Source organism: Protopterus annectens, chromosome 1.part2 (assembly GCF_019279795.1).
Source record: "Protopterus annectens isolate FY-2018-M chromosome 1.part2, PAN1.0, whole genome shotgun sequence".
NCBI classification, from domain to species: domain Eukaryota; kingdom Metazoa; phylum Chordata; order Ceratodontiformes; family Protopteridae; genus Protopterus; species Protopterus annectens.
Genome location: NC_056727.1, coordinates 1,174,468,110 through 1,174,493,714, shown reverse-complemented (window position 1 = coordinate 1,174,493,714; position 25,605 = coordinate 1,174,468,110). Strand labels below are relative to the sequence as shown.

At 42.0% G+C, this 25,605-nt stretch overlaps 1 protein-coding gene across 1 annotated transcript in view; it reads right to left on the bottom strand.

Annotated features, from left to right (window-relative positions):
* PTK7 (protein tyrosine kinase 7 (inactive)) overlaps positions 1 to 25,605 on the bottom strand; it is a 2,009,558-nt gene that overhangs the window by 409,470 nt on the left and 1,574,483 nt on the right. The window contains exon 12 of the mRNA XM_044060033.1: positions 11,896 to 12,046. Coding sequence (XP_043915968.1) covers positions 11,896 to 12,046 — 151 coding nt within the window. The remainder of the gene's footprint in view (positions 1 to 11,895; positions 12,047 to 25,605) is intronic.

The following is a 25,605-nucleotide window of genomic DNA, read 5'->3' as shown; positions in this document are numbered from 1 at the left end:
CAAGCAAATACACCACATAGGTTGTATAAATCAGAGAAGGAAAAAGGTTCCAAGAAAAGGGAGATGGCAGGTGGGTAACCTGGACTGCAACAGTGAATACACTTGAACATCTACATTTATGGTTAAGTGTACACAACTGTACTATGTTCTTCGTGTTTCACTGTTGCAATCATTACATTTGGGTAGAGTCCCAAAGCTATGGATGGGAGGCTGGAGCTAAACAGCATTAGGAGCGGCTATGAGGCCCTGCAGAACTTCAGTGGCAAAGCCTGCCCTGGATTTAGAGTAGAGTGGCAGATGATAGTGCTTGGTAAAGGTATGCACTGACCTCCACGTAGCAGCCTCTAAAATGCCCTTGGTTGGTACTTCCCTGAGAAAGGCTGCTGAAATGGTTGCAGCTCTGGTTGAATGTGGCCTAATGCCCTTAGGCACTGGCTTGCCTTCGTGTAAGTAGCAGAAACAAATGCAGTGGCCTATCCACTTTGAAATAGTCTGCTTTGAGATAGCCTCTCCTTGTGAAACTGCACTGCTTTGAGATAGCCTCTCCTTGTGAAACTGCAGTATATGCCACTAGTAATTGTTGTCTTTCGGAAAACTTTGGTTCTGTCCAAGTAGAATCTAAGCTGTCTGTGTACGTCCAAAAAATGCAGAATTCTCTCCCCCTTGCTCTGTGGATTTGGATAAAAAGTTGTCAGATGAATGGTTTGGTTAAGAGCCACAATGGACACCACCTTAGGCATAAATGTTGGGTTAATCCTCAGAGAGACCCTGTCTGGATAAAAAATGATAAAAGGTTCCACAGCCATGAGTGCCTGAAGCTCTGAAACTCGTCTTGCAGAAGTTATTGCTAGCAGCAGAGCTGTTTTCCAAGATAAAAACTTTATATCAGCCATTGCTGCTGGCTCAAAAGGTGGCAGGGTGAGTTTTTCCAAGACATAGTTGAGGTCCCATGCAGGCGTTGATCTTCTTGGAGGCCTTAAGTTTTTGGCTCCTCTGAGGTACTGTTTTAGTAAGGGATGAGAAAAGATTGGGGGCTCTGTATTGTAAAGAGCTGAAATGGCAGAGGCATGAATTTTAAGATGAAAAAGATAGACCTTTGTCCAGCATCTGAGTTAAGTATTGCAAAATCTAAGGAATATTTGGCACAGCTGTATCAGTTCCTTGTGCCTGGTTCCAAGCACAAAATCTCTTCCATTTTCCAGCATAAGATTTTCTAGTACTAGGCTTTCTGGCCTCCAAAATGACATCCATCACAGCTTTACTGAGAGGTGTGTTTTGTATGACTACATTACCCGCCATGCTGCCAGGTTTCAAGTCCTGAGTTGGCTGTGCAGGATCTGATTGTTTTGCTGGGACAGTAGATGAGGTATCTGAGGTAAGGTCCAAGCTGGGCATTGAGACAGGCTCCTTAGTATTGGATACCAGTACTGGCGGGGCCAGTCTGGGACAATTAGTGTCATCCTTGGCTTCTCCTGTCTGACCTTTGGGAGTACCTTGGGGAGGAGAGGCAGAGGGGGAAATGCGTATACTGACAGGTTTTTCCAGCTGAAAGATAGGGTGTCCACTTTCCATGCTTGTCGTTGTGATAAATCCTTGTGCAGAATCTTTTTAGTTGGTAGTTGTGAGGGGAGGCAAATAGATCTATGTCCGGGCATCCCCATTTCCTTGTTATCATGCTGAAGACTTGGGGATCCAGGTGCCACTCGTGGGGATCCATGAGGTTTCTGCTTAGGTAGTCTGCCAGAGTATTTTTCCTTCCTGGCAGGAATTGTGCCTGCAGGTGTACTTGGTAAGTCAATGCTGTATCCCACAAAGTCATGGCTAGTCTGCAAAGAGGGTAAGAATGAGTGCCCCCCTGCTTGTTTATATACCACTTTACCGTGGTGTTGTCTGTCTATCAGTAGTTGTCCTGGATGTAATAGGTCCTTAAAGGCTTTCAGGGCATTTTGAACTGCTAGCATCTCTTTTTGATTGAAATAGAGATGCATTTGGTTTGAGGTCCATGTACCCTGAATGCATCTTCCTGCCATGTGGGCCCCCCAGGCGTAATCTGATGCATCCCTTCTTAGTGTTTGCCTGGCTGGGGGTAATGTGAATGGCTGCCCCTTGTTTTGGTGACAAGCCTGTGCCCACCATCGAAACTCCTGTTGCAGGCAGGGAATGAGAGTAATCATAGTTTCCAGGCTGTGGCAATGTTGAGTCCAAACACTTTTTAGGTACCACTGAAGTTTCCTCATATGCAGTCTTGCATATGGAAGTAGTAGGATGCAGGATGCCATGAAGCCCAAAGCCTGCAGAATTTTTCTTGCAGATAACTGGGCCTTTGTTGCTAGTATTTTGAAATAGGTAGTCAGGTGCCTTTGTTTGTCTGGCGTGAGATAAGCCATCTGGGCAGCTGTATTTAAGCTTGCACCCAGGAATATTATCTCCTGAGAGGGTACTAGTTTTGATTTCTTTTCATTGACTGTGTACCCTAGGCATGTTAGAAGTCTTTTCACAAACACCAGATGCTGTAGAAGAATCTCCTTGTTCTCTGCTTGAATTAGACAGTCGTCCAAGTAAGGATATATTTGCATGCATCTGTCTGCAGAATGCAATTACTGGTACCAGACACTTTGTAAAGACCCTGGGTGCAGTAGATAAGCCAAAGGGCAGTGCAGAGAATTGGTAGTGCATTGAGCCACCTATGAATCAGAGGTACCTTCTGCAAGATTGTCTGATTGGGACATGCAGGTATGCCTCTTTTAGGTCCAAAGTTACAAGCCAAGCCTTCTTGCCCAGCATGGGCAGAAGCTGGTGCAGAGTCAACATTTTGAATTTTGGAACATCCAGAAATGTGTTTAGAATAGACAGGTCCAGTACTGGTCTCCAGGATTTGTCCTTTCCTGGTACCAAGAAAAGTCTCAAGTAAAATCCTTGTCCCTGCTCTTGCTGTGGTACTCGCTGAATGGCCCTCATGTCCATGAGGGATGAAACTTGCTTTTGTGCCTCTGCCCATTGATTGTGTGGCAGGTCTGGCATACCTTTTGCCCTTGGCAGGGTGTGAAAGTGGAACCTGTAGCCCTGAGACACTATATTCAAGACCCATTTGTCCTGGGTGATCATGTGCCAATTTTGTGAAAAAAATGCTACTTTTCCCCCTAAGGGGGCTGCCCAAAGATAAGTGCTTGGTGCTGGCAGAGGAAAGTCATTGGGACTGTTTCCTGTATGGCTGTGATTTGTCTTCTCTGCTTTTGGAGGTAGAAGCACCCCATTGTTTAGGCCTGTATGAGCCTTGGGGCTGGGTTCTGCTTCTGGGGCATCTGTATCTGCCTCTTTGTGGCCTGACACTGGAAAGGACCAGTTCTTTGTAGGTCAGTTCCTGCTAAATCTGGGTGGCTGCACCAGTAAGAAATCCTTAACTGTCTACATAGATTTCGCTTTGTCCTCCATTTTCTTCAACACCTCTTCTGCTTTAACACCAAAGTATCATGCTGTAATGGTGCATGTAATAATTTTGCTTTAACATGATCAGGCAGATTCTGTTCCTTTAACCAAGCATGCCTCCTAATGACAGAACCCGAAACAGCGGCCCTGCAAGAGGCCTCCAGAGAATCAAAACCACATTGCAAAGTATGCTTTCCCACTTGTTCAGTTGCATGCAATAAATCCTGCATTTCCTTGTTTACTGCACATTCAGAATTTGTTAACATTTTCTGTTTAAGCAGTGACATTAAGTATTGCTGATATTTAAGCATATGAAATTGACAATTTAAAGCCCTCACAGCCAAGGTAGCAGAAGTGTAAACCTTTTTCCCCAATCTGTCCAGTGCCCTTGAATCCCTATCAGAGGGGATAGGGTTTTTTGCAGTGGAAGCCTTGACCCCTATGGGACCCTGAGAAATCGTTTCAGGGTCAGCAGCAGGGTTTTTATAAAGAAATGTATGTGAATCTGGAACCCTGTATTACCTGTCTGGCTTAACAGGTGCAGGGGGTAATGAGTCATGAGACAGGCCGGACTCTGAAAATACAATCTACAATGTCTAAAACAGGAGGGATAGCAAGAGGCCTGTGCTGAGGTAGTAAAAGAAAGTCTCTTGAGCCTTTTCTTACATTCTGAGTAGTCTTGGCTCTCCCAGTGGAAGTGCTCCCTCATGGTATGCAGGGTTTCCTCAAAGGAATAATCCTTAGGAGGAGAGGCTGAAGGGATAGATTCTTCAGCATCAGAATCTTCATAGGGAGGAAGAAAGTACTCCTGTTCAGAAGAGGAGTCAGAGGAAATGGAAACCTGATCTGAAGATTCATATCATGTCTCCTGTCTAGGCCTCTTATCAGGAGGGGGATGGGAACCCCTGATCAAAGTAATTAGGTCTTCGGCCATTTTGAGCATCTGTCTTTTAGGCATGGAGGCCTGTCCATGGGCTTGCTGCACTTGTTTCTTTGTCTTTAGTGGTGCTTTAGTCTTTGCCTTTGAAGCTGTAATCGGTTTTACATTAACTGTGTAGGCCTGAAAACACCCTCAGAAGCCTATGCCCGCTCAGCGGCTCCAGACCCATCTGAGGGAATATTTTCCAAGTGTCCAATACCTTGAGTTTCCAGCGGCCTAGTTTGCCTCACGTGGGAGTCGGATGAGGCCTGCGTCTCTGAGGTAGCGGGTGTCAGGGGCTGCGAAAACGCCCCACTGAGAACCGGTGACTGGCTTAGAAAAAGCCTCGTCGTCAGTTTTGGACCTCGGATGCCTGTCCTTTTCCTTGCGTTTCTTGTGAATTGCGGTAGTCAGATGGCTATCCGACTACATCATGTAATTAAATCATCGGCCAAAGTAATGAAATGCAAAATCGTACCGACGCTTAATAGTGCGTTGGTTAAATCTAGCACAAAACCTGCAATTAGCAATGTCATGATCAGGGCCTAGACAAGGAATACAATAAGAATGGAAATCCTTATGAGGTAATTTGCTTCCCATAAGAAATACAATTATTAACTTTTTCTGACATCAGTCTGGAGCAAGAAAAATGTTTCCCCAACGGGGTACTTAGCTTTAAATGATGACTTCGGATCTGAAATTCGAACACGAAAATCTCAGGAGTTGGCCGACCGGCACTTGCGAAAGTACAGTTTTGCACCTACCATAAATGTAGATGTTCGAGTGTTCACCCTGCTGCAGTCATCACACTTGGGTTATCCCGCAGTCAGGCGGTCCCGCAGTTGGCCCGAATTCCAAAGTCTTGGTCCGGCGTCGGTTGCTGTCGCTTCTTCCCTGACGTCAGTGCACCAGGGGTATACAAGAGGCATCCAACGCCATTTTCTTCGGTTTTTCTTGCCCCAGATGTCTGGTGCCCCCAAAAGGTAGGCAATATATATATATATATATATATATATATATATATATATATATATATGGGTCTATATGACTTGGTCAACAGTTCATATGATCGACTGTTTATTTGGTCGACAGTTCATTTGATCGACAAGCATTTTAGGTGGGGGGCTGTGCCCCCCACACCCCCCCCAACTATATATATCAACTCCAGGATCACACAACATTGGGGGAGGGGGCAAATGCTTGTCGATCAAATGAACTGTCGACCAAATAAACAGTCGATCATATGAACTGTCGACTAGGTCATATAGACCCATATATATATATATATATATATATATATATATATAAATAAAACAAAACCCTAAGGTACAAGCAAATACACCACAGAGGTAGACTAGGATAAAGTGGTAGAGATAAGTTCAGCAGGGATGGAGGGAGGGTAACCTGGACTGCAGCAGGGTGAACACTCGAACATCTACATTTATGGTAGGTACAAAACTGTACTATGTTCATCATGTTACCCTGCTGCAGTCATCACATTTGGGTTGAATCCCAAAGCTAAGGAGGGGAGGTGGAGTCAAACAGGGTTAGAAGAAGCTAGTAGGCCCTGCAAAACTGCAGTGGCAAAACCAGCTCTAGTCTTAGAGTAAAGAGGTAAGTGATCGTGTTGGGTGAAGGTATGCACTGAACTCCAAGTAGCAGCTTCCAGAATATCCTTGGTTGGCACTCCCCTGAGAAAGGCTGATGATGTAGCTGTAGCCCTGGTGGAGTGGGGCCTAATGTTAGCAGGTACTGGTTTCCCATGATGTGTGTAGCAGAAATGTATGCAATGTCCTATCCATTTAGAAATGGTCTGCTTTGAGATAGCTTTTCCTTGTGATCCTGTAGCATAGGCTACAAAGAGCTGGTCAGTTTTTTTGAAAGCCTTAGTTTTATCCAAGTAGTAACGTAATTGCTTGTGAATGTCCAAAGAGTGCAGGAGTCTTTCGCCTGTGTTCTGGGGATTTGGGAAGAAGGTGGGCAAGTGAATGGTTTGGTTTAGGGCCACACTGGATACCACCTTTGGCATAAAGGAAGGATTAGTTCGTAGAGAAACTCTGTCTTGATGAAAAATGAGGAAAGGTTCCACTGCCATTAGTGCCTGTAGCGCTGAGACTCTTCTAGCTGAGGTTATTGCTAGTAGTAGGGCAGTTTTCCATTAAAGAAATTTTAAATCAATTGAAAAAGCTGGTTCAAAGGGCGGCAGTGTAAGCTTTTCCAGGACAAAGTTAAGATCCCAAGTAGGTGTTGGAGCTCTCCTTGGCAGTCTTAAGTTCTTAGCCCCTCTGAGGTACTGTCTTAGGAGTGGATGTGAAAATAAAGGAGGATCAATGCTCTAATGAGCTGAAATTGCTGAGGTGTGGATCTTAATAGATGAAAAGGAAAGTCCTTTGTGTAACATCTCACTTAAATATTGTAGAATCTGAGGAATGTTCGGCTCCAGGGGATTTAGGCCTTTAGCCTGGTTCCAGGCGCAAAATCTTTTCCATTTGTCTGAATAGGTTTTCCTGGTGCTGAGCCTCCTGGCCTCCAGAATGACATCCATAACAGCTTTGGATAAAGGTGTTGGCTGGTTGTTTAGGTAATTTGCCATGCAGCCAGGTTTAAAGTCTTGAGCTGGCTGTGTAGAATCAGATTGTCTCGCTGGGTGAGCAGGTGAGGAATTTCTGGCAAAATCCATGGTGGGCCCTGGGCCACGGTCCTTAAAATTGGATACCAATGTTGGCGTGGCCAGTCTGGTGCAACGAGAATCATTTGTGGCCTCTCTAATCAGACTTTCAACAGTACCTTTGCTAGAAGAGGCAGTGGAGGGAAGGCATACACTGTTAATGTTTTCCAACTGAATGAGTGGGCGTCCACTTTCCAAGCTAGTGGATGGAAGGTCCTTGTGCAAAATTTTTGAAGTTGGTGGTTGTGGGGGCTTGCAAACAGATCTATGTCTGGGCGTCCCCATTTTTGAGCTATCATTGCAAATACTTGTGGATCTAGTTTCCATTCGTGTGGATCCATGATGTTTCTGCTTAGGTTGTCTGCCAATGTGTTTTTCTTTCCTGGCAGGAATTGTGCTAGTAATTGAACCTGGTAAGACAATGCAGTGTTCCACAAGGTCATTGCTTGCCTGCATAGAGGGTAGGAATGTGTGCCCCTTTGCTTGTTTATGTACCACATAACTGTGGTGTTGTCTGTCCTTATTAGTAGTTGTCCTGGGTGTAGAAGGTCCCTGAAAGCTGTTCTGCACTGCTAGCATTTCTTTTTGATTGATATGCAGGTGTCTCTGATCTGTAGTCCATTTGCCCTGAATGCACTGCCCTGCCATGTGTGCTCCCCAGGCATAGTCCGATGCATCCGTTGTCAGTTTGCCTGGCTGTGGGTAAGGTGAAAGGCTGACCCCTGTTGGGGTGACTTGCCTGTGCCCACTATAGAAACACCTGTTGAAGGCAGGGAATGAGTGGAATCATTGTTTCCAAGCTGTGGCTGTGCTGAGTCCACACACTTTTCAGGTACCATTGTAATTTCCTCATATGCAGTTTTGCAAATGGTATTAGTAGTATGCAAGATGCCATGAATCCCTAGGCCTGCAGAATTTTTCTTGCAGGGAGTTGGGTCTTTGTTGCCATTATTTTGAAATATTGAAACAGCTGTCGTTGTTTGTCTGGCATGAGATAAGCCATCTGGGCCGTTGTATTCAAGCTGCACCCAGGAATATTATGTTTTGTGAGGGTACTAGTTTTGATTTCTTTTCGTTTACTGTGTACCCTAGGCAACTTAGGTGTTTGACAAATGCCAGATGCTGTAAAAGAATGTCCTTGCTTTCTGCTTGAATAAGACAGTCGTCCAGGTATGGGTATATTTGAATTCCTCTTTGTCTGCAGTATGCAATTACTGGTGCCAGGCATTTTGTGAAGACCCTGGGCGCAGTAGATGAGCCAAAGGGCAGTGCAGAGAATTGATAATGCGTTGAACCTGCAATGAAGCGGAGGTATCTTTCTGCAATTTTGTCTGATAGGGACATGCAGGTATGCCTCCTCGAGGTCCAAAGTGACTAGCCAAGCATTCCAGCACAGCATGGGAAGAAGCTGCTGTAGTGTTAGCATCTTGAATTTTGGCACTTGCAGATAGGTGTTCAGAATTGAAAGATCCAGAATGGGTCTCCATGCTTTGTCCTTTCTTGGAACTAGGAAGAGTCTTGAGTAAAATCCTTGTCCTTGCTCCTGTGAAGGTACCTGTTGAATGGCTCTCATGTTCATGAGAGCTGCAATTTGTTTTTGTGCCTCTGCCCATTGATATGGTAGCAGGTTTGGCATTCCTTTGATCCTTGGTAAGGTATGAAAGTGGAACCTGTATCCTTGAGACAATATTTAGAACCCATTTGTCTTTTGTGATGATGTGCCAGTTGTCTGCAAAAAATGCTAGTTTTCCTCCCAAGTGTGTTGCCAGGAAAGATTTGCTTGGTAGTTTGAGGACAGTCATTGTGTCTGCCTTCTGCTAGCTTGGGGCCTGTCTTCTCCTCCTTTCTGGGTAGCAGAACCCCATTGGCGAGGTTTGTAAGGTCCCCGTGACTGACCTCTGCCCCTTGGGTGTCTGTATTTGCCCCTCTGTGATCTATCTGAAGCTGGAAAGGACCATTTTTTTGCTGGCCAATTTCTGCTGAAGCGAGGGGGTTGTACCTGCAAGAAAATCCTTGACCGTTTGCATAGATTTAGCCTTATCCTCCATTTTCTTTAAAACCTCTTCTGCTTTGACACCAAATAATACATCTTGTTGTAAAGGTGCATCTAATAATTTTGCTTTAACATGGTCAGGGAGGGTTTGCTCTTTTAACCAAGCATGTCTACGAATGACAGAGCCAGTAACAGCTGCTCTACAGGAAGCTTCCAATGAATCAAATCCGCACTGTAAAGTATGCTTGCCCACCTGTTCAGCTGCATGCAACAGATCCTGCATTTCCTTGAATTCAGGCTGTTCTGAATGTGTGCTCATTTTTTGTTTTAACTGAGACATTAGGAATTGTTGATATTTCAACATGTGAAACTGGCAATTTAATGTTCTCATAGCCAGAGTTGCAGAGGTGTATATTTTCTTTCCCCATCTATCTAGGACTCTGGAATCACTTTCAGAGGGCACAGGACTTTTAGCCATAGAAGCTTTTGCTCCCTTAGGACCCTGGGAAATGGTTTCTGGGTCAGCTATAGGGCTTTTATAAAGGAATTTGTGAGAGTCAGGTACTCTGTAGTATCTGTCTGGTTTGGCTGGAGCAGGAGGTAGAGAGTCTGGATTTAAACTAGACTCCAAGTAGATGACATCCACAATATCTAAAACAGGAGGGATAGCAATAGGTCTGTGCTGGGGTAATAAAAGGAACTCTCGGAGCCTTTTCTTAGAATCTGAGTAATCTTGGCCTTCCCAGTGGAAATGTTCCCTCATGGTATGTAATGTTTTCCCAAAGGAGTAGTCTTCAGGGGGAGATGCTGAGGGAATAGAGTCTTCAGCATCAGAATCCTCATAAGGTGGAAAAGTAATCCTGTTCCTCAGAAGAATCTGAGGAGAGAGAAACCTGGTCAGAGGATGCATAATCGTCCTCTTGTCTTTGGTCTTTTATCAGGAGGGGGATGAGAACCCCTGATAAGGGCCATCTTAAGCATCTGTTTCTTAGGCACGGGGCCTTGACCTGTAGACTGATGAACAGATTTCTTAGGCTTTAAAGGAGTTTTAAGCTTAGCATAAGATTTAATGGTGAGTGTAGTCGGTCTAAAGACACCTTCTGCAACCGAAGGCGTTTCCTCTGCTCCGGTGTCGGTAGATGGCTGCGTCGGCCTAGTAGACTCCACTTGGGAGTCGGCAGCTGTCTGGAGTTGCAGCTCTGCGGTCGTCAGGGGCTGCGTAGGAGCCTCACTGAAAACCGGAGAACCGGCGACAGGCCCAGCTGAGGCCTCAGGGGTCTGGCTTATTCCTAGGCTGCCTGTCCTTATCCTTGCGTTTTTTTATGAATTGCGGTCGACAGCTGCTCCGATGGCATGATATAATTAAATTTCCTACCCAAGTAATGCCGTGCGAAGTCAAAACGGCATTTGATAGTGCGTTTATTAAACCTAGCGCAAAACCGACAACCTGTGACGTCGTGGTCTGGGCCTAGGCAAGGAATACAATAGGAATGGAAGTCCTTATGAGATATTTGCTTCCCACAAGAAATGCAATTGTTAACTTTTTCTGACATCGGACTGAGGCAAGAAAATGTTCCCCAACGGGCTACTTAGCTTTATTGAAGACTTTGGACTGAAATTCAAATCGAAAATGTCAGGTGTCGGCCGACCGGCACTTGCGAACTGTTTCTGCTTCGGGCACCGCGCGGCAAGAAAGACTGGAGAAAATGGCGTCTGATGCCTCTTATATACCCCTGGTGCACTGACGTCAGGGAAGAAGCGACAGCCACCGATGCCGGACCAAGACTTTGGAATTCGGGCCGACTGCGGGACCGCCTGACAGCAGGATAACCCAAGTGTGATGACTGCAGCAGGGTAACACGATGAACATCTTGCTTCTGCTTCGGGCACCGCGCGGCAAGAAAGACTGAAGAAAATGGCGTCGGCTGCATCTTTTATACCCCCTGGCGCACTGACGTCAGGGAGGAGGCGACAGCAACCAACGCCGGACCAAGACTTTGGAATTCAGGCAGTCTGCGGGTAGCCTGCCAGCAGGATAACCCAAGAGTAATGACTGCAACAGTGAAACACGATGAACATCATCTAATTCAGTTTTGAGAGCAAACAGGTGATCTGCAAACTACCAAAGATTAATTAAAAGCATAAAACTGGAGGATGGAAGAGGTAAGACAGCAGTGATCAAATAATGAGCAAGTATGAAACTCTAGGAAGACATCTGCCTGAAACTACAGTGCACGGTGAGAAGAAATGCATGTATGAAGCTAATGATTGTAGGCATTCTTCTTAGCTACACATCACATTTAATTGTGTGGGAGTGCAACAAAGGGAGTTGTTAAGTAGCATATGTTGTGAGGGGTGACTAGGCCAGAGCATAAGTAATACTAGAGTAACACTGCACACACAGCTGAGCCATGCGTCACTAACAAGCTTTTTCCTCTACTGCTGGACACCATTCCCCTAGTCTCTACTTGCAAAAGTGCCTCTGGCTCACCTCTGAAAACATTCACTTAAGCTTGCACAAATAAAAATGGCAGTTATTTAAAAAAAAAAAAAAAAAAAAAAAAAAAAAAAACAGTTCTACAGTTTTACCTCTTAAAAAAACCTACCAGTTCAACTGAAAGTGGGGAAACAATATGCAAGGCTATCATCATCAATCAGATAATTGCCAAATAGTTTAGACTTGACTAGTGAGTAGAAAATACCAATTACTGTTCTTTTATGAATGTTTTAGGATTTCTGTTTATTGTTTGAGTTACTTTGACATATTTCACCTTTACCCTTCCTCCACTCAGTTTTTCTTTCACCCCTAAGATCAAAAGGTGCAAATCTGGTAAGTGTACACAGTGAAGTCCCCCAATACAAAACATCCAAAACACCACTACAAAATACCTTGGGTTACTTTTTGAAGCATCCAGGATTTTGTCCTTCACTTTCCACTGTATGCTGGGCTGAGGGTCTCCTGCTGCTTTACAGTTCAACACTGCTGTGTGTCCTTGGTATACGGTTGTGTTGTCCGGTGTCAATGTGAAGCTTACAAACACTACAGAAAAAAATCAGTTGGACCCACATTACTAAGCTGTGACTCACTGTAACTCATTGTCTAAACAACTATAAAGTACAGTTCCAAACTAAACAAAATAATACACGAATATTTGGCATACCTAATAACATCATCAGTGTGCTCTCTCATGTTCTTTTATTTGGCCCTTACAAATATTCAGTTTCATGACTTAAAAGTGGTTTTCAACAGAAAAACAGTACCAAACCATTTTATCAGCAAAATGATCCCTTGCAAAACTGACTGCAAGTTGCTGCCCTTCAGGTCTCCTTCATGAAAACACTCAGCATATCTGAAACGGGTCTATATCACAACATCGAACTAACAAAAGTTCTATCATTGTAATATCGAACCCTAAAGTCCGAAACCCAACAAAACCGAAAACATAGAAGAGAGATTTTTTCCCCCCAGGGAAAAAAAAAATTGCTGTTCCGTGACACACACACACACACACAAAAAACCCTTAAACTGAAGTGGGGGCTTTGCCCCCCCCCCCACTTAAATATACCAACTTCAACAATGCACCATAGTGGAGGAAATGGCAAAGCCCCGAAAACGGCCCACCGATTTTTTTCCCCTGGGGAAAAAAGTCGATGTGCCATAGCTTCACTATTTTCAACTTTAGGGTTCGATATTACAACATTTGAACTTGTTTTAGTTCAACATTGTAATACAGACCCATCTGAAACAATGCTGCTTGAAGACTTGCATTGACTGGGCTGCTCTCTGCAACATGTGTCAAGTCGGCTAAAGATTTAACTTTTTTTTTTGTATTACAGCAGTATAGCCAGCTTAAAAAAAAAAAGTCCGGACCCTTCAGGCACTGAATCAAGGGCATAGGGAAAGTGCCAAGTGGCACCCCAAAAATATGGCATAAAATCTCACTCAGAAACTCAGGTAGAAAGGAATGCAAACAAACCTAGACATAGAGCTTTAAGAATTCAACCCCCTCCACTCTCCCCCTTAGGAAGTTAACTGAAGGATCTCATTGCAAGGAGTAGAAAAGTTCATGCATCACAAACCTGGAAAAGAAACGAAACTAGGAACAGTCCACCAATGATACGAATACACCATGCAAGCACAATCATATCCTTTTTATAACACACAAAAATCACATGACTCCAAATCTCACACCTGACACAATCATTAAAATAAAGCTATCCATTACCTTATATAGAGTATAACAGAACTCACAACACACACACACAAATGAATAATGGCGCATAATTTCCCTTTTATAAACTACAAAATCACACATGACAAATCACACCACACCACCTGATCATCAAAAAAATAGCTGCTCCCATTATTATATATAAACAGACAGAGAACTGAATGACACACACACACATAATGATGAATGACGAGCAGCCACCCAATGGCCCAAAAAAGGAACATAATTAAGGGGCAATGCATTAGGGTGGCTAGGATGACCTCTCAGAAGAATGAGGTTGTGGAGGAAATGTACAAGGTGAAGGAATTTTTTGATTATGTTACCAGAGAGTGGGGAAAAAAATATATAAGCCATTACTGGGGAACAGGTACTGTGTATGAGAGGTGCTGATCGGCATGTATTTTAAAATATTCCAAACACACTGGAGGCATTAAGGAAATCTTACAAAGAAATTGGAAGGTTCTGCATGCTGACACTGAGGTTTTGAGAATAGGTGGGAAGGAGCCCTTCTTTGTCTACAAGAATGGTTACAACATGAAAGGTCTCTTGGAAAGGAAGGGTACCAACATGTTAAGCAGGACTAGTAAGGAACTAGCAGATGTGGTACATGTCGGCAATGCCAGTACATATGTGAGGAAGAAACTGTTACTCTACATAATTTTAATAAAGCTAAAATTAGTTTTATAGGGGAAATAGGAGTAAGAATTTAGTGTATTTGGCTATGTGTACCAACTGTCCTGCTTTCTTATGATCACTATTATAGTATAAGGAAAAAGATGAAAATAACGCCTGTGGGAAACATCTTAGAGATAATCAAAATTGTTCCAAGTTTAAATTTGGCATACTTGAACACATTCAGGAAAATGTCAGATTGTGACAGAGAGGTCAAGTGGCAAATTAAATTAAATGCCTCTGAACATCCGGGTATTAATGACCATATATCTATTAAACCCATTTTGGACAATATGACCTATCAGTAGGGAAAGTTTGTATAGTTTGTATGCCAATGCCTTCTTATTAAATGTTTAGTAAATGTGTTATAATATTAGGATTTGTATGTATTATAGGGGGTATGTATTATTGTGTCAGTGAGTTCTGTTGTACTATATAAGGTAATGGAGCAGCTTTGTATTTTAATGATTGTCAGGTGTGAGTGATTTGAGTCATGTGATTTTGTAGTGTTATAAAAGGATATGGAAAGTGTAAATGTATGTTCTAACCTTGTTCTGTATTAAATATTGCCTTTTGTGCTGGGGATTGTGCTAGGAACTGTGGTGTATATTCGGTCATTGGGTGTTCTGTTTTCGTTCTTTCTTTTCCTTGTTCCATATTTTCACCCAGGAGGATGAAATCAAATGTTTGCAGTCAGAAATGGCCATTATGGTGAGCTAACAAGGTTGTTAGAGCTCATGTGTAACCCTAACTTTATTGGGTAAGGAGAATCAGTTGCGGTCGTGGCGTGGGAGGATCAGGCAGGAGGGTGCAAGACAACTGCAAATGGCGGGGATGGGGATGGGATTAAAAAAAAAAAACCTCTTCCAGACCTTCCAGTAGACCTGACCTGACAGCACCAGGAGGCAGCAGGAGAGCATGAGGAGGCAGCAAGAGGTTCTTCATGTTTCTGTCCCTAAAGACTTACGCCTTCACGGCGCGCAGGAAAAAAGAAGGTATGTTAAACAAGCTATTTCTCGTATACCACACATGCGATTCAACTATTATACCTTTTAGAGGGCCAGTTTGAGTTTGGGAACAAAATTGTACATGATGGTGGTACAGTTGACACAAGTTTAAAAGACACTATTTTTACGTTTGGGAAAAAGCTTAAGGCTTTGAAAAGCCTACAACTGGACAATAACTATTTGAATAAATGTTTGGATAGTAAAGTAGTGCCCATGGGGTTGAGATTTTTCAAGACTCCTATGGGGGTTACAATGGATGAAAGTAGTAAAAATGAATGCAACAAACTTTTTGATGGCTTCGGGTTTTCATTCATAAAGTTTATAATGGAATGTAATGATAAAAAAATTTGTTTATTACTTAATGAGTTGGATGATTTAAATGATGCAATTGTACATGATTTAATGTTTGAGGAATTTGAACTGTATTATGAATCCCAGTTTAGCTGGGTGGCTGGAATTATTGAAAAACAGTATGAGCGCAAATGTAACAAACTTGATAGGGATATTGAGCAGTATAGGAAAGGTGATGTGTATATGTGGGAAAAGAGCAGGAGTAGCTATCAGCATGATAATTCCAAAGGGGGTAGGAAGGGTGGATTTAATAATCAGGGATACCAAGGTACCACGGTACAATAATTACAAACATAAGGTTAATTACAACAACCGTTATGAGGAAAGCATATGGGAAGCTTTTAGGGAAACAACAAGAGTGGGAGGGACCACATGGGGTTCCAATACATGGGGGGAAGGAGAGGACAGGATCCACCCCAAAATCTCAACTACAATATGGGCTGGGGGGCATCACCGAGAATGACCACCTCAAGGTTATCAAAATCAATGAGATAGTTAGCTCTTATGATAACTTCCACATATACAACTACACAGACATTATACTGAGGAAAGAACACTTCACACTATTCTCTAAAGGGATGAAATTCATACCAGAAGGGTCTTTTAATTTAGTAGACAGTATACTTGATGTTAAAAAGTATATTAGAAAACTGAATTTAAGTGTGAAGTTTGATGGTACAACATATGTACCCAAAGAGTTTAGTACTAAGAGTACATACACGCCCCCTCTGAACAGTATATTGGAAGTGTATGAGAAATTGGTGATAAATGACTTATATAAATATAGTAAGCATGGATCTAGATACAACATGAAGAGTTTAGAATACTAAAAGAGTTGCAGGGTGACAACAGAATCCGGATTATGAAACCGGATAAGGGGGGTGGGATAGTGTTGTACTATTATAGTGATTACAAAAATAAAATCATGGAAATACTGCTTAATTCTGGCAAATACAAGGTATCATCTAGAAATGAAGTAAACATAGGATACCACAAAGTGGATATTATTTTGGAAGATTTTTTAGTGGAGGAAAGGATTAGTAATGAATTATATAAATTTTTGAAGATAGATTACCCAATTATTGGCACCATCGTAGGCATCCCAAAGGTACATAAGAGTATACAAGATCCCCCGTTCAGGCCAATCATTTCAGGGCTTTCCCTATGGGAAAGGTAATTGATAAATGGCTCAAACCAGCGAAGATACCACATTTGGTTTATGATTCTTGGGATTTTCTTAGTAGGTTAAAACCCGAGTTAGTGACAGGGGTTGAATGGTTAGTGACTATTGACGTCATAGACCTTTTTTCGAATATACCCAAGGAGGAGGGCTTACACAGGTTTTATGAGAGTATGAACTACTTGGGGGTGACATCTAACGAAAAAAGTTTATTGTTGTTAGAATTTATGGAGACAGTATTGGCCTTTTGACCAACTATATTTATTTTGAGGGAATACCACCAGCAGATCAACCCATTTATCTTGAGTGGTGGTATCGACTGGGAAAAAAAAGATCTTCAAATCTAAGTGGTACAGGTACATCATTAGTTACCTAAGATTTTGGACGATATCTTTTATTATGGAAGTAAATACATGTAGTGAGAACTTCAAATTTACCTTTAACAAGGATAAGGTCACTATACCTTACTTGGATGTTAGGATTACGATAGAAGATGGGAAGTTCAAATCCAATATATACAGAAAAGCGTTTAGCAATTCATACTTGCATTATTCTAGCAGCCACCCAATGGCCCAAAAAAGGAACATAATTAAGGGGCAATGCATTAGGGTGGCTAGGATGACCTCTCAGAAGAATGAGGTTGTGGAGGAAATGTACAAGGTGAAGGAATTTTTTAGAGAGAGGGGGTACCCTGAGAATTTGATTGAGGACGTCAGTGATTATGTTACCAGAGAGTGGGGAAAAAAAATATAAGCCATTACTGGGGAGTGAACAAGGTACTGTGTATGAGGGTGCTGATCAGGGAGCTAGTCAGGAAGCCGATAGTAACAATTTTAAAAGGGCATGTATTTTAAAATATTCCAAACACACTGGAGGCATTAAGGAAATCTTACAAAGAAATTGGAAGGTTCTGCATGCTGACACTGAGGTTTTGAGAATAGTGGGGAAGGAGCCCTTCTTTGTCTACAAGAATGGTTACAACATGAAAGGTCTCTTGGAAAGGAAGGGTACCAACATGTTAAGCAGGACTAGTAAGGGAACTAGCAGATGTGGTACATGTCGGCAATGCCAGTACATATGTGAGGAAGAAACTGTTACTCTACATAATTTTAATAAAGCTAAAATTAGTTTTTATAGGAAATTGTAGGAGTAAGAATTTAGTGTATTTGGCTAGCATGACCAATAGGTGCCCACGTAATAGGATTTATGATCACTATTATAGTATAAGGAAAAAGATGAAAATAACGCCCTGTGGAAACATCTTAGAGATAATCAAAATTGTTCCAAGTTTAAATTTGGCATACTTGAACACATTCAGGAAAATGTCAGAGGGGGAGATATAAAAAAGAAAGTTTGTGACAGAGAGGTCAAGTGACAAATTAAATTAAATGCCTCTGAACATCCGGGTATTAATGACCATATATCTATTAAACCCATTTTGGACAATATGGGGTAGGTATAGGTACGATGACCTATCAGTAGGGAAAGTTTGTATAGTTTGTATGCTTTGTATCACTGCATTAATTATTATTACACAGTTGAGAATTTTCAACTGACTGTCAGGATGTGTTTTAACTGATGGCTATTCTAGTATCAGCACTTTAGAATTCATTATTACATATATATACGCAATGTTTTTAATATATTTTTTAAAGGAATGTGAGTTTTTAAGCAATGCCTTCTTATTAAATGTTTAGTAAATGTGTTATAATATTAGGATTTGTATGTATTATAGGGGGTATGTATTATTGTGTCAGTGAGTTCTGTTGCACTATATAAGGTAATGGAGCAGCTTTGTATTTTAATGATTGTCAGGTGTGAGTGATTTGGAGTCATGTGATTTTGTAGTGTTATAAAAGGATATGGAAAGTGTAAATGTATGTTCTGAGGAAGTCACGTTGTGATGAAAGCGCTTAACCTTGTTCTGTATTAAATTTTTGGGACTACCTGACGTGTCTGCTATTGCCTTTTGTGCTGGGATTGTGCTTAGGAACTGTGGTGTATTCGTATCATCACAAACCTGAATATATCCACAAACAGATCAGGCTGAAAAAGAATCCCATAATTTCTGCAAGAAGACAGCTTGAAAGTATACAGCAAATTGATGGCGGGTTATAATGTAAGCCTTTAGTTCTTTAGAATCACTAACTGCCTGAATATTCCTCAACAATTTACATACCTGTGCACAGCACCTACTTGTTGGGACAGCTTGCTTCATATCTTAATTACTGTATTTTGGTGTAATCATTTATGTACAACTATATGAAACACAAATTTGTTTTATTACTGTGTTTTACTTAATCAAAATGACTTGCATAGCATTGTCACAGGAGCTTGTCAAAGTTATTCTTGCTCAGTTTTACACATTGTTTTACAGCTTTTGTTTGACAGTATTATTTCTATAATACATGTCTGTAGTACTTAGTGGTTGGTTCTGCAGTCTTGGTCAGGGTGTCTTGTAAGTGGAAGCTGCATGCCCTCCCTGTGTTCGTGTGGGTTTTTGCTGGATGCTCCAGTTTACTCCAACGTACCAAAAATGTATCACAGGTGAATTAATTGCCGTTCATTATAACTGCCCTCAGGTGTGTGTGTGTATGTACATGCATACTTGCAGTGCAACAGTGAGCGAATGTGAAGGTCCTGCAATGGGTTGGTGGCCCATTCAGCAGCAATTCTGTTATGTGTATGACTGCTAGGAAAAGCTCCAGCTCCCCCTATGACTGAACTAGATTAAACTAAAATATGAGAACCAACAAATGTATTTGTTTTGGCTAATCATTTTATTATTGTATTACTTTGGCTTACACTATGATGTTAAATTCCCTTTTCTGTATTATGCAACTTGATTTTAACTACTTGCTTTCTACACTATTAAGTGTTTTTCACCTCTATGGTAGTTTTTCCTAGACTTCACAAAAAAAGCACAAGAGAACAGGGACTAAACATCTTGACTACCTCCCAATTCAAACTGTAGAACAGCGCATCACTTCTCCCTTTAAAATAGTTAACTCCTTCAAAAAACCACCCTGTAAATGGATAGTGAACACCCTACCTTCATAACTAAATGACTCCTCTCCATCAGCTCTACCCTGTTCTTAAATTCCCTGGACATGGCAGCCTCGGTGTGGTATGTCAGCAGAGTAGCCACCGAAAAGTGGCTACAGAACTTGAGCTCACCCCTCAGCAAATATATCAGTCCTCTTGACCTTTGCTGGTACTAAACTAAGATGACACACTGCCTCATATGGTGGGATATATCAGAAAACTAGTTACTGGAAAATTTTCAGGACTGTGTAAATCTAGAAGATCAGAGATGCTTTCACTGCCTTTAGCAAGCATTTTAAAAATGACATAAGGTAGCTTAAATCAATACACCAGCCTAAGGTAGAAAAAAGTGAAAGCAAATAAAAAGTTACAAATGAGGCTGCTGGCATTTCAACCTTCACAAACACTGACGGAACAAAGCAGGGCATTATGAAACTGCTACATAATGAGACAGATTTTCCAAAGTAACTAGGCAGTTCTGAGATATTAAGAAAAAATGTACATCATCCCAAAGGTTGCTAGCCATTAGACTCAAATCAGCAGGCTACAGATGCAACGAAAAACATCAGAAAAGTGCAAAAGTGGTAGCCACACCCAGTAATATCTTGGAAGGGTCTTAGGATTTTTATCAGGAAATATAGCGATAAAAAAAACTCTCGGGTCACTGTGGCAGATTTCATTAGAAAGTACCTGATGAGAAAGAACTTAACTAAAATTGCTCAACCGCAGTTTGGAGTACTGGTGATTCCTGTGATGACTGAGGAATCTGGGTTGTTTTTTTTAGACTCCGTGAGGAATGCTAAAACCCCAAAATGGATGGGGTACTGGTAGAACTGATTCATTCCATACAGTATAGATTTATAGGGGAGTTTAAGGTGATGCTGCAAACAGCTTGAAGCACACTTCAAGAGCAGATATTTGTAAGCCTGGTAAGAATCTTCTCTGTGCTGCATCTTGAATACAGATTTCCTTCTTAAGACTGCAGTAATAATGGCATCACGACTGGCTAGACTACTACCCAGTTTAATCTAGATTAATTCAAACATATTATGGGGTGCCAAAACCTTTGATAACCTGATCAAAATCAAAATCCTTATAATGCAGGATGTGGCTAAAAAGGATTCCTCTTCCCTCCTTATAGTACACAGTTTGATACCAAAAAGACATCTAAAAGGGGTACAGTGGGAGAAGCAGTTTTTGGCATCGAGGATGCTTAGTTTACATACAGATTTATGATGACACAAAGAGATATACAAGGAAAATACAGAAAAATTAAGAATGGAACCTATTTGGCACAAATCATTTCAAGTGCTGCAAAACACAGGTATACCCTCTCCCTGCTTACTTTAGCAGATTACCTGGTGACTTTGGCCACAGCTTAAGAAACCAGGGATTCTCTGGGGAAGACGGATAGTAGTAATGAAAATAAGATTTACTGGCAGGTTATTTGCCAATACATCTGGAAAAGTCCACATAATGGTGTAATAAAGCCGTTCGACTGGGGTAGGGTCAGAGGAACTCTCAGAGTACTTAAACTATATCAAGACTAAATCACTAAAAATAAATTGCAACACGAATGTAGCTTTTAAAGGAGGAAGTACACCTGCGTAGGTAACTTACCAAACTAGTAGACATTTGAATAGATCACTGTTGCAGTAGTCCTTACTCCTGGGATTTAGCCTCTAGGTGTCTCCTACGTCCAGCACAATTTCCAGAGCCCTGGATCCCTCCCTGTTAGCATGGTATAGGATCACCCCAGTAACTCTAAAAATACCAGTATACGAACAGCATCATTCTATGCCATTTTTAGTGTTTTTTTTTTTTTTTTTTTTTTTACCAGAACCTCTGGCAAAAAGCCTAAAATGAACTGCAAGGTCACTGTAAAGAAAAACAGCATAACTAGAGAGAAGCAAAAGGTCCATACCCGTTCCATAGGTCCAAATTATGGAAATACAGTGCGTTTCCACTAACGTCCACAACTAGCCCAAGACCTAGGAAATATCTGTGAGTGTGTGTGTGTGTGTGTGGGGGGGGGGTGCACAGGATAGCATAGGAGACATTAGGTGATTTGACAAACACATCTATGGCCAATTTTTACACCAGCAAGGGGCCAGCCCTGACATGGCACAGAGTCTGTGCAGCACAACTGAGTAAAGCAGTTGGTCTACAAGACTCTTCCTCTGAAAGGCACACCATACAGAGTCTGTGCTGCTAGCCATGACTCCATTCATTTTTGGATGCACTCTACTGGCATACTTCTCCAAGTTTAACTGGGAGGGCTGGGTTTGAAGTCAACAACTTTCATCCCTGAGCTGGGGTCACCCAGTATGTTTTCGTGAGAATCCATTGACTTCCATCCTTGAGCTGGGGTCATCATAGTACTTTAAGGAAATGGGTGGTATCCTAAACAGGTCCTGGAAAAACAAGTAAATGTCAGAGAAATGGAGACAGGAGGTCAGGAATGAACCCTGTGTTTGTACTGCAAATTCTTTAACCATTATGCCACTGTGTTGTCAGGCACAGGGTCGTAAAACAGTATCTCATCCCAGCCCTGCCAAGGACTTCCCTTGTAATGAGTGATAACACTGAATGCAATAAGACATACATTTCCAAATTTGCTAGTTTAGATGCTGGTTCCCTTATTTTTCTTTTCAGTAAAGGAAATAAGAATGGCTAATTTTTTTCTGATCTCCCTTGTTCTAGCAAATGAAAGGTTCTTTCACCCTGAAACTGGGGAACAGGAAAAAAAAGGTTTGAAGCTAAATAGCTTGACTGAGGATTGACTTGGTGACCATTTTAAGTATGATGGAAGAGTCGGTTTTAAGACTCACCCTGTCTTTGTGAAAGACTAGAAAATGCTCACTGTATACAAAGGACTGTAGTTCTGGCACTCTCCTTAGCAGATGCGATGGCCACCAGCACAGTTTTCAAAGTTAAGAATTTTGCAGAGGAATATCAACCACAGGAGAAGTTGTGGACAGCAATTAATAAAGAGCTGAAGGATTTTATCTGGGAGGGTAAGACATCAGTCAAGTGGGATATGCTTACTCTTCCAGTACAACACAGTAGACTGGGATTACCTGGTATTTCACAGCAACACAGTTGAGGCTCCTATACATAGCACAAGCAGAAAACTATAATTTAAAGTGGCAAGAGATGATGATGAAACAGAGGAAGCTCAAGAAACAAGGAGAGACTAGGACTTTGTATGCAGACCTTTAAGGAAAACTATCACACATAATATTATACTCAAAGTAGCAGAAAGTGTTCTAAAACTAAACCAACATGGGAATGGAGACAGGTGATTTTTGCAACTTGGGAATACAGACACAGGGGGCTGGAATTTACTGGAGAAAACAGGCAAAGGAACCAAGGCATTGGGAGCAAATAACTAGACAGGGAAAGGTAATAGAATGAGAAGACACCAATAACTTATTTGGACTGCAGGTTAGAGTGCCTTCCCCATCAAGGATTGATATCAGAGTACAGGCAAAGAAAAATAAATAGGGGGTCCTAAATGAAAGACAAGCACGGTACCTTTTTTTGTAAAATCTAGAATAGAAGTTGCTATTAGGAATAATCAGTAAAGCTAATAAAATATTGCACAATAACCATAAGAATCAACCAGAGGAGGTTAGAACGGATTGGAAAGAAAGATTGGATAAGCAATTCACAAAGAAACAAAGGGGGGTATATCTATGCCTCCCCAATATGCAAAGTCTAGAAGACTTAAGATCTTTCCTTGGAAGGGTTTACATAAAAAGAAGTCAAGTACTCACCATAATGTTACATCCGTGTTGTCCATTTTTATTCTTCCTCAACCAAGGGAACTCAGATCTGACCCTAAGATCCGATTCTACTAGCTTGCAGCCACCAAAAAAACTCTTGAGATCCCTTCCTACCAATAATGCTCCAAGCCCAACCTCCCTCAGATCCTTCCACAGGTTGAGAAAGAAAGAAAAGGGAAAAATATTGACACCATAACTGGAGTTCAACATAAGGGGTTGGAAGTGTCCCTGTAACACTCACTCCACCAAAAGTCATCAAAGAAGGCAGGGGGCTGGATGGGGGGCTGAGGAAGAGTGAAAATGGACAACACAGATGGAACATTACAGTGAGTACATAACTTCATCTGATGTCAATTTTATTCATTCCTCAACCAATGGGATAGAGTCCTCAGCTACCTAAATTCTTGGGTGGGCTCTAAGGAAGGATATTCCAGAGTACGACTGAGCCTGCTCTTCCCCTCAAGACCATGTCAAATTTGCAATGAGTAATAAAGGTATGTGGATTGGACCAAGTAGCAGCTGCACAGATACTGTCCACAGATGCTCTGGATTGGAATACTGTAGAAGTAGCCATTGACTTGGTTGAATGAGCCTTTAACGCTTCTGGCAAGGGGAGACTCGATTTATTGTAAACGAAAGAAATGCAATCTGTTAATGATTTAGATAAAGTTATTTTAGCAACTGGTTCTCCCAACTTATTAAATGCAAAAGAAACAAAAAGTTGGTCTGACTTCCTACTATCTTCTGTTCTGTGCAAGCAGAAATGCAATTGTCTATGAACATCCAAGTAAATGCAACAAGTATTCTCCCTTATTTGTGAAGTTGGGGAAAAATACAGGCAGGTGAATGGCGTGACTAATGTTGGATTCTGGCACCACCTTAGGCAGGAAAGAGGCATTAGTGCACAAGGAGACCCTGTCCTTGTGAAAGATCAAATATGGAGGTTTAGAAGACAAGGCCTGTAACTCAGATTCTCCTGGTAGATGTAATACCAACTAAAAAGACTCGTTTTCCATGTCAGAAACTTCAAATCACATGTAGCTGCTGGCTCAAAGGGAGACTGTGTTAAGGCCTGCAATACAAAGTTCAAATCCCATGGTGGAACGAGGGTCTTTATAAGGGGGCATGAGAAGTAGTGTGCCCTTCAAAAAGGCTTTACACAGTTCAGAAGCAGCTAAAGATGAATTTTGAAACCTCACATGAAAATCAGAAATGGCAGCGAGTTGAACTTTGACAGTAGATGCACTAGCACCCCCACTGAACTATTTTACAAAAAAATCAAGAATAGAATGAATTGGAGCTGAAAGCAGGTCGGCCTGACTGCGCCCAGCCCAATAAGCAAACTTCCTCCATTTAGTTCTATGGAGCTTCCTCGTGGAGGGTTTGTGTGATGACAGGAGAACAGAATGGACGGGAAATAAAAACATGGGCTGTATGGCTACTAACGGAATTGGAGAAACCATGCTGTCAGTTTGAGATTCTCAAGGTCCAGGTGAACCAGGCCTTTCAGATGAGACAGTAAGTCTGGAATTGGATCCAGAATCCATGGAGAATACAGGAGATAAGGCCACAGGAAGGGGAACCAAATTCCTTGAGGCCAATAAAGTAAAATAAGGATGACTGTTCTTCAACCAGACTGCTTTCTGAAGGAATTTGGGGATCAAAGGAGGTGGGGGAAGTGTACAGAAGATCAGAGGGCCAATCGTGGAGCATACCATCCCTCAGTGACTCCCCTGGTGGGGGGAAATCAGGACAAAAAAGCTGCTGCAATTGTTTTTCATGGAAGATGCAAAGAGATTGCACCAAGGCTGGCTCCACTGCTGGAAGACAATGCCTGACACACTGTTGTTGAGGGACCACTCTAAGTAGAATGGACCTGCTTAATTTGCCTATCATGTTTGACTTCTCCAGCATGTGGGTTGCAATCAGAAAGAGGGTGGAGGAGATCATCCATTGTCGCACTCTTTAGGGTTTCTCGACATAGGGGGTAGGACGTGGTTCCCCCTTGTTTGCTGATGTACCAAACCAGTGACATGCTGTCTGTTTGAACTGCAACCATTCAGAGAGGAAGAAAGTCATGGAATGCCTGCAATGCCAAAAGCATCACTTTCATCTCTAGAGCATTGCATGTAAGTTGGCTTCCTTGGGAGACCAAGCACCTTGGAAAGTCTTGCCCAGGAAATACCCCCCACCCGATCTGGAAAGCATCCATGGTCACTATGGCCTTCAGCTAAGGGAGGACAAAGGGACAACCTTTAACTGCATCCACCAAGAAAGGAATCACTTGCAAACCTAAGAAATCCTTATTTTTGTAGACATGGGCT